Here is a 9,492-nt window from a genome sequence, read left to right on the forward strand (position 1 = left end):
TATCCACAAGTAAAATTTTTAAACTTATGAATATAAAAAGATAAAACTCAACTGTCTGGAAATATTGTATTAGCTTCTTTTGTGTGTGTGCCTTAAATCTACAAGGCCTGGTGCTGTGTACTACAGCTACAGAGATAAAAAGCAGAGTTTTACTCAAGGAACTAAGTTTAGCAGATAGACAAATGAACTGGTAAGTTATTAACACCATAAAGGTAGGCACAATCATGCTATGGAAGCACAAGGTAAGAGGGGTACTTATGTAGGGACCTTATGTAGGATTCTGTGCTAGGTGCTGTACACAACTGTGTTTGTGGGGATGGGGTTGTGATGATTAATAAAAACCCAGATCTTTGTTTCAAGAGTTTACACTATAATAAACAGGCCTAAAAGACCAACCACGAAGAGGTCATTTCAAAAGAGGCCTGAAGATCTGACTCTAAGCCACAATCCTCTACATTTAAAGTTGAAAACATTATGCTGCTAAACTTCCAGTACGTTATTACTTCTGATTTAAAGATGAACATTTGAGAAAATTTTACTTGAATTGGTGCGGAAGGAAGAGGGGCAGGGATAATGCCCAATACTACCCTGAAGACATAAAGACAGAGTAGCTATAGTTAACGCCTCTACTATTATTTTCATTACTTGAAGAGGGTAGGGATCCTGTTGCTTTTGCTAATTAGCCAGGACTAGTAAAAACAGGAGCTCCGAAAGTACTGTATGATAAAACAGGAAAGTCTCAACTTAATTGTCAAATGTGGACAATGTATTAGATTGCTCTAGTAAATTTACAAGAATACTGCAAGAAGAGATGATTACAACAGGAAATATATGACAAATGTGCCTGACTTATTTAGACAGTATAGAAATGGCTACCGAAAGACGGAAAACTAATATAAAAATGTGTCAAAACTATCAATGCAGAAATTTAAAGATAACTTCTTGATGTGCGCCTTAAAAACAAGTAGCTCTTCACACAGAGGTGTAGCGAGACTACCCTCTTATTGAAAAATCATTAACTCATTCAGTTATCTCAACTGATGTTTTACTCTGTATACTGTATTTTTATGACAGAAATAAGTATTTCATAAGCACACATGAGTAAGGAATGAATGTGAAAAACAATTTGAACTCCCAGGACAAGCATATCCTTTAGTAAAGTACCCTGCTTTTCTTTGCAACAAAAAAATCTTAGTTCAGTGTTTTCTCAGAAAGTGTTCTAATAATCACCTGAATTAGAATCACATGAGGGACATTAAATATGCAGATTCCTGGGCCCCAAATCTCAGATCCACCAAATTGCTTTCTGGGGACCTAAGAATCAGCATTTTTAAAAGTTCACTGGAGGATTCTGGAGTCCACTAACATTTTAAGAACCATTGCCTTAGATGCTCTAAAGCTGCAAACATGATAATATACTTATTAAAGAAAACAAATGCACCAAAACCAACTGAAAATACTGATTTGATTCTGAAAGACTGGGACTCTTTGAAAATCAAAGCAAATCAACATTTTCTTAAGCAATATTATAGTAAACATTATTTTACCTTTTCTTGAGGACTTTAGGCTGTTACTATGATCACCTTCACTCTACTGTAAATGATGCATAAATGGCGGCAGATATAGTTCTACTACTGTGTTGGTAGCCAGCACAGCAGACATCTGATCCCTGGAGTATTCCCTGTGTTCTGTGATGGTTCCACTTTCTTCTTCCAAACTCTTAATTACTGGTGTCTTCCAAGGATCTGTCCTCAGTTCTATATTATAACCCCACTGTGCAGTTTACTTGCCTCAAAGCTTCAACCTCCACAGAGGGCTTCCAAATCCTAAACTTGCAAAGGATACATTGCAAACTAAATCATTACCATTACCCCTATAACAAGCCAACCTGCCTGACTACCCTGTTCCTCTTGCTCCCCAACCCCTACCATTTCCAAAGCATATGCTAATAGCTATCTACATTTTCCCAGGAAAGAAATATTGGCATCATCTTTGACCCTTTTTTATTTTCACTAAAACTGCCTATTCTGATCTTCAAAGTCTGTCTTCTTCTATTTTCATCATCACTACTGTTATTTAAGCTATTGTTAACTTTAGATCAGGTTAGTATAAAAGCCTCCTTTCTCCCAGATTCCTCCTACTACAATAGCTGTGTTTCTCAACCTCTTTGTCCACTGTGTACTCTGGGAGCTTTTAAATATACAGATGTCTGTGTTTCACAAAGTTCCAAAGATGACACTGATGTGGAACCAAGGCTAAGAATTGCTATGTTTGTGGGTTTATTTTCCATTAAACAAGGAATCTGCACCAATGCTTTTGATTTCTAGTGTATCTTTTCAACTGCAAAAAGCCCCTAAAACGATAACCTGTTACAAAGAACACTAATAATAACAAAATCAAACAGCTAAATACTAATGTACATTGTATACCTACATGTACTTCACTGAACTGACTATATAAATGGTCCCTTTATCTTTTAGTATTACTGATTACTGAACTCTTCATTATTTTTTCTTCTACTGGGAATGGCAGTTCAAACCCTCCTAGTGCAAACTTAACAGGACCTTCCGCGGACAATCTTCACCTTATTTATTCCACTGATCAGGCAAATATTCTATCACAAAAAGCTTTCTGATTCTGTATCAGAATAAGTATAAGAACAACATAAAAAGAAAACAGCAAAACTTCACTTGAGAAAAGAATCTGTTCAAAGTTTCTTAAGGTCTTGGAGTTGGTCAAAATTTTAAAGCAGCTATGTTTAAAGTCCACTGAGGAAAAAAAGAAATAAGAAAAGTTCAATTAAAAGGAGTCTCATTCTAATTTTTAAAACAAATTTAAAATTTTGTTTCTGGAAAAACACCAACATTACATTCATTCTCTTATTTTTAGACTTTTTGGTTTAAAATTATTCTAATACAAAGGTGTTTCCCCTTCCCCCACAATTTTCATTTTAAGTGTTTGCTGCAGAATAGTCAATCACAAATATATTTTTCAGCTTATCCTACACTGCTATTCTAATTCACCTGTTAAGATCACCCCCTAATTCCATGACCTTAAGAATACCCGTTTTAACCGTTTAGTACATACTTTTATTTTTTTTGTGATTTATAAGCTGCAGGTGTTTATGTGATAAACTGTTTTAAATCTGTTTGGTATGCAGAACAAGTAAATTAAGGAATTGAGTAATTTGATAAAATGTCCCAAAGATATTAATAAGATAGGTTAAAAAATTAAAATGAAATGGAATTAAAAGTGTACTTTTACTCCTGACAACTGCAGACTTTTACATTTTCTTGGAATTTTTACATGAATGCTTTAAGTTTAGAAAGAGAAATGCCAGGCATAAAAGCAATCATTACAGGAACGGGTTCATGTGAATACAATTATGGAAAAAAATCCTACAAAGACAACCAAAAACACACGTGGCTCTACTTCAGTTCTTGATTTGATACATATTTGTCAGGCTCATCTGATTAAATAATGAAGTCCCTGTTTGAAAAGCAAAACTAGTTTTTTATTAAAAGGCTGTCTATAACTCTTTTACATTTAAAATATTTTTGGTTTACATGGAGGTCAAATTTTAAAAATTATGTATGGCAAAGACAGAAAACACCTATATGTGCAAGCATATTTCCATTTATATAACCTCAATTTAAAAGACTGACTCTTAACTATCAATGGCAGACACCAGAAATACTCCTTCGCATCACCACTGCTAGGCATCTGCCTATCATTTCATTTTAGTAACTGCTTCAGATACGAGTGCTGCCTGGAACACACCTTTATCTCTAGTTCTCACTTTACCTTTAGACAAACTGGCACAGAGTCTCTTAAGTGGTGACACAGGGCAGGCCGTAAAGTGGGGAGTGCAAGAGTGGTAAACGAAAAGAGTGCATTAAGCCTACCTGCTACTCTTTACAACCCTGTCCATCCTTCCCCAACCCAAGCCTGTTCATCATCATCAACTAGCATCAGTTGGGCAAACGGATGGAGAACAGTGGAAAAAAATCTTTTCTTATCACAGCAAAAAAGAACAACAAAAGTTATTTTCATTCTTTTTCCTGTTTTATTTTCAATTCCACTAATAGCGATAAGGGAAAAGAAGGCTCTGTTCTCCAACCTCCCAGTCGTTATCTAGTTCTCGCTCCTGTCCTTAATATTCAATGATTGTTTTGCCTCCTTACTCCACTCTTAACTTACTTCCTTCCCTGCCATCTCTCCCCAGAAAACCCTCCTCTCATATAGCCCCAGCTCAGCTAATCATACCTAGCCTATGGATCATCCATTCCCATCAATTTATATCTTTTCCCCTAATGCAAATTCTAGGACCACTTCCTGCTTCCCATTTTCCCTCCTATTCTAACATTTGGAGTCACTAACACTAGGTTTGGAGTTGGGGGTGGGAAACTTATATTATTCCCAGAAAATATGTATAGTATTAACAATGAACTACCAAAGCATCAAGAAAGTTATTTTAATCTTTTTAGGACTCAGCTCACTTATCTGTAAAATGAAGAAACTATTAGATCACCACTCTAAAATCTGGCTGGCAATTTCTAGTTCCTAATAATAGAGATCTTAAACTATAGATCTGAGGTAGAATACAGGAATTTTTTAAGAGGCACCCAGTTGAATCTGCTGATCTGCCATGTTTGGGAATCATTGCTAAATGCTAAGAGGTTCCTTCTAGTCTAAAACTCCAAGATCCTAAGCTGGAATTTTCACTGCATTTGCTGGTAGAGAAATTGTGATAAAAGGAGTACAGTTTCCATAGTTATTGGTGCTATAGTTCAGGTATGTTACTCATTCAATAGGCCTCTGCAGACTGATCTAGCACTTAAGCACGCTTCACATTACGATAACCGCTGACTTGCAAATGAACTTGTAAAATATGTTTACAGATTGGGGACCATTAGCACGATACTAAGTCCTCAAAGTAAAACACTAAAAATTATTTCCTTAGTATTATTATGTGCGCAGTGTTTTTCACAGATGGCTTTTTTACCACTAATATTTAGCCTGTATGTCAGAAATAAAGGCAGAAGGAACATGCTCATTAGGATCACCTATTCTGCTAATTCACTGATGGGGCTTTGTATATCATTCGCGCAAAGCCTAGAGAAGTCTAGATCACTAGTGAAATTCAGGGTATTAAAACGCCTAAAGAATAGTCTCATTCAAATGTTTAAACTGCCAGGACATTAACTCCCCAGAAGCATACTAGATCATTCACTTACGAACTCCATGTATCTATTCTAGATCTGGTAACTTCCAATTCTCATTATAAACAAGGGTTCCTGTGGTTAATATTCAGGCTTAAAACATGTTTAAACATGTGGGAACTAAGCACATATAAACAGCACTTGAAGAGATGACACATTAGTGTGTTAATTTGAGTGGAACTTATTCATTTATGAATAAATGAATAATGAAATTATTAAAAGGTAAAAATAGAAATGGAATTTTATGCTAGTCATTTCTCTCTTTAAAAAGATGCACTTAAATTTGTACAAAATAGCAGGACAAATTGCAGGAAAGTGTGTCCATTTATTTCCTAATTTCTCCAAATAACATAAAATCTACAGTGAATGCCATTATGTAAGAGCATTCTTTGAATATCAAGAATGATGCAGTTGTTGCTATGGTAACTACTCATTTTATTGACTAAATTGTGGGTTTGGGTAGCATTCTTTCAAAAAACATATTTCAACCTTTTAAGTAGGTCTGATAAGACTCTTTCTATTGCTATCTGTTAAACAATAACTACAAGCCGCATTTGGGGATGATTATTTAAGCAGCCTCTATTAAAAGCTAAGCTTGATTTGCTAAGAAAAGAAACCTTTAAAGTTTGAAAAACGAAACATATCAACTACATTCAAAAGAACAAAGAATACTTAGTTTTAACTTTCTAGAGTAGCTGAAACGTGTGTAAAAATCAACAGTAACATGATCTCACTCGTCTGTGTTCCTTCACTGCCATAATTTTCCTTCTAATCCTAAATTATTAACTAAGTATAAGACTAACACCAGAAGACTGCTGACTTTTCAGTTTGCAATTAAGCTAAAATGAGAACCAGTGGAAAGCTTTCTTCATTTCGGTACTTAGGAGAAGTCTCTGTCCTGAGCCTATTGAAAACACAGAATTTTCACTGTCAAAATCTTATAAAATAGCTGTGTACAAAAGCCTATATTTAAAGATATCAAGGATAACTGTAGACTCCAACTATAAACACTCTTCAGGTACAGGCAAAAGCCACTAAGGCTTCTTCCTCTATGAGCTTCCATAGAGGAGGTTCTCACCGGAACCCCATCCATGGAAGCCGAAGGGTGGGCTTCATCGGCACGTGTCTTCAGGGGGCTTCCAATCTAAACGGTATTTTCAGAACCTGTCCAGATCTCTTCCTCACCCGTCTAAATAAACAGTAAGACCAAGTATTTAAGAAACGGGAGGGGGGCCACGGGTGTAGCCCGTCCCCCTTTTAACAATGTTAAGTCCAGTCAGCTCAAAGGCCTGCTGACTTCGCAGCCCTGGAAACCAACGCGAGGAAGGCTCTGCATGGTTGTAGGAATGAAGTACTAGGAAGGGGGTCTGATGAGGAAGCAAATGGACAGCTGGCAGGTCAAGCGTAAAGGAGGGACAACTCAGGTTTCTTTCCATCTTTTACAAAGGGATTTGACCTGTCTTGTTTTACCTCGGCGTCTCTTGGAAAAAGCGACCCCCACGTCCTCCGTGAGCGTGTATGTGTTTGTGTGTATCGTGACAACAACCTCAGCACCCTGGCTGGGGACAGGGGCTTGGAGGGGGTAGGGACTCAATTCCTTTACAGGCCTAGAACTCTCCCGAAGGGCCCTCGAAGAAAAGGGGGCGGGGAGGAGCGCGTCTGATGCGGACTAGGGGGCTCAGACCAGGCCCGGGAGAGCAGCAGCGGCTTGGGGAACGTGCAGATCCTTTAGGTTTTAATGGTGGCCTCTTTGGAGGAGGGAAGAGGTGACAAGGGGTTGGGGTTGATGAGGCCTCCCCTTTCCCCCTCGCTCGGCGCGCTGTTTACCTTCTCGGTACTTCTTGCGGAGCCGCCGGTGGACGCTTTTCACCACACCGGAGAGCTTCTCCTGTTCCAGTTTCCGCTCCTGCTCCCGGGGCGGCGGAGTGTTCGGGGGCCCGGCCCTTTGCCCACGAGCAGTACTTCGGCCTCCGGCCCCTAGCTCCATATCGCAGCCGCCGCCGCCGCCCCTCAAGTCCCCGCAGACGCTCCCCTGATAGAGGAGGTGGGGTAGGAGGAGGGAGCAGCGGAGGCAGCAGCCGGAGGAGGCAGAGGAGCCGGAGCGACAGCTTTGGAGGTGGAACCTCACCCAAAAGTGCAAGCTGATTGGTGGATTTTGAGGGCTGGGCGGAAACGGAAAAGGTTAAGGGCCAATGGGCAGAAAGCGCCGGCGGCGAACCCGGTTGTTTGGGAAGGCGAGCAGCTGGAGGAGGCGGAGCTTGCGGGGTTAGGGAGGCGGAGGCAGTGGGAGCACTAGGGCTGATTGCTCATCTCTCCCCCGACCCTCGCCGGATTCTGTGCGCAGGCGCTGTGGCCCGGCCTCGGGAGACGAGCAGTGAGCAACGCGCGTGCGCGTCTCAGTTTGCTTAGTTTGGGCTTTTTTACCGCCCGGCTTTCTGATGTCTTCCATTATTTCCACCCCCTACGCTTTATAATCAGTTGCGATGCGGCCAGGGTACTCTGCTTGAACCTCCGCTGCACCTTGTCACTTGTAGGTTCCCTTTAGTTACGTGCGCTGTGAGATGACGTTACACTTCAGGGAACTCAAGCACATAAGCTTTCTAAGGCTAAAGGAGAGAGGTCTGGCTACCAAATGCTAATTTAATTCTCAGGTCGACAATGGTTAATGCCTGCAGTACTGCTGCTGGGCAAAGGACATAGAAAATGCGAAACGGAGAGGGCCAAGAAAAGCAACAGGAGATGCAGGAGAGCAACAAGTAACGATGGAAAACTCACAGCAGATGCCCTCAAGAACTTCTGTAGTGACCACGGTGTTAAGAAGCAGCCTGCCCTGACCTTATTCTCCTCAGCACGCTGAGCTTTTATGGTAGGCTCAGGTGACCTCCTGCCCTTTAATTTGGAGAATTAGCCTATGCGCAGTGTATCTAAGTGGGTTTGGCAACCTGTTCACCCTCCGCTACTTCTTTTCCTCCTCTTGGGGAACGTGATTGTTGACTTCTGTCCCATTAAGGTGGAATACTGCTCTCCGGAGAGAGGTAGACTGCATTGGCTCCTGAAGTGGTACCGAGACTGCTGGAGTGTCAGAGATTCAATAGACTTGAGAGCCCCTAATGAATTGTGTTGGATTGTGGACCACTTCCCCATTGCAGGTGTTGGTTACGTGACAGTCTACGGAAATGATTGCAATGGGAACATTTTGATGATTTTTTAACGAATAAAGCTTGCATTATGTAACTTTTATATGCTATCTTCTTTATATTGAATACGATGAAGAGCAAGGAATTATATACACTATCTAGGACGCAGGAGAAGCGCGAGGTGAAGGGAGATTGATGGAATTTAAAGGCGGAAGATGTGCCCCTCCAGCACAGTGAAGAGACAGGTCAAACACAGAGACAGGGACATATAAACTTCAAAAGAACTCATTATTATGAAGAGAAGTTACACGGAAGTGCCTAATAAATTGGGAATGTGGTGGTCTTATTTGGGGGAATTTCATTTGGGAAGAAAGGGGAGCTTGAATGACATATCTCTTTTGGCTCTTTCCATATTTTAATTTATATGGAAGGCAAATAATGGTGCAAATATTCGAAAGATACAATGATAGTAAAAATAGCATTAAATTTCACTTGTGCAGAACTAGTTTTTTTTTTTTCTTAAAAATAAAGAACTTTTCAGCATACTACTAGCAAATGAACTTTTAAGTCCTCTTAAATGGAGATGTTCACTGAAGGAAATTTGGAAAATACAGAAAAGAGTAAAGAAAATAAGTCATCTGGACTGAGAGATAGCAACTGTTAACATTTTTTCTTTGTATATACTGATTTCAAACGGGATATTTCTTGATGCCTATGTGACAATCTATTGTATGAACAGCCTACTATTTCATTAACCAATTCCCAGTTATTGTATATTTATGTTTTCTCCAGCTTTTCTGTATTACAAATAATGTCATGACAAACACATTTGCACACAAGTGTTTGTCCATTTCTTTAATTATACATTCCATCAGTCTCCTAAAAGTTCATTTTCTAAAGCAAAGGGTCAGACATGTTAGGGTTTTGATGTATATTGTGAAATTGCCTTTTCTGAATGATAGTAGCAGTCTATGCCACGTCCAGTAGTACCTGTGGATGTTTATTTCATTGCACCCTTACCAACGGTAGATATTACAATTTACAAAGTCATTAATGAGATTTTTAAAATATGTCTATTTTTAATAAATATGTGGAATTTCCTGCTGTTTCATAACTAGCTATTCTTATAGGTA

The 9,492-nt window shown here is 39.5% G+C and overlaps 1 protein-coding gene across 1 annotated transcript in view; it reads right to left on the reverse strand.

The window, feature by feature from the left end:
* The window catches only part of BMT2 (base methyltransferase of 25S rRNA 2 homolog), a 111,227-nt gene extending 103,864 nt beyond the window's left edge, over positions 1–7,363 (reverse strand). The window contains exon 1 of the mRNA XM_023228212.2: positions 7,050–7,363. Within this exon, the coding sequence (XP_023083980.1) occupies positions 7,050–7,209 (160 nt within the window). The 5' untranslated portion in view covers positions 7,210–7,363. The remainder of the gene's footprint in view (positions 1–7,049) is intronic.
* Positions 7,364–9,492: the final 2,129 nt, after the last annotated feature.

Source organism: Piliocolobus tephrosceles, chromosome 8, assembly GCF_002776525.5.
Source record: "Piliocolobus tephrosceles isolate RC106 chromosome 8, ASM277652v3, whole genome shotgun sequence".
Taxonomy (NCBI): Eukaryota; Metazoa; Chordata; class Mammalia; order Primates; family Cercopithecidae; genus Piliocolobus; species Piliocolobus tephrosceles.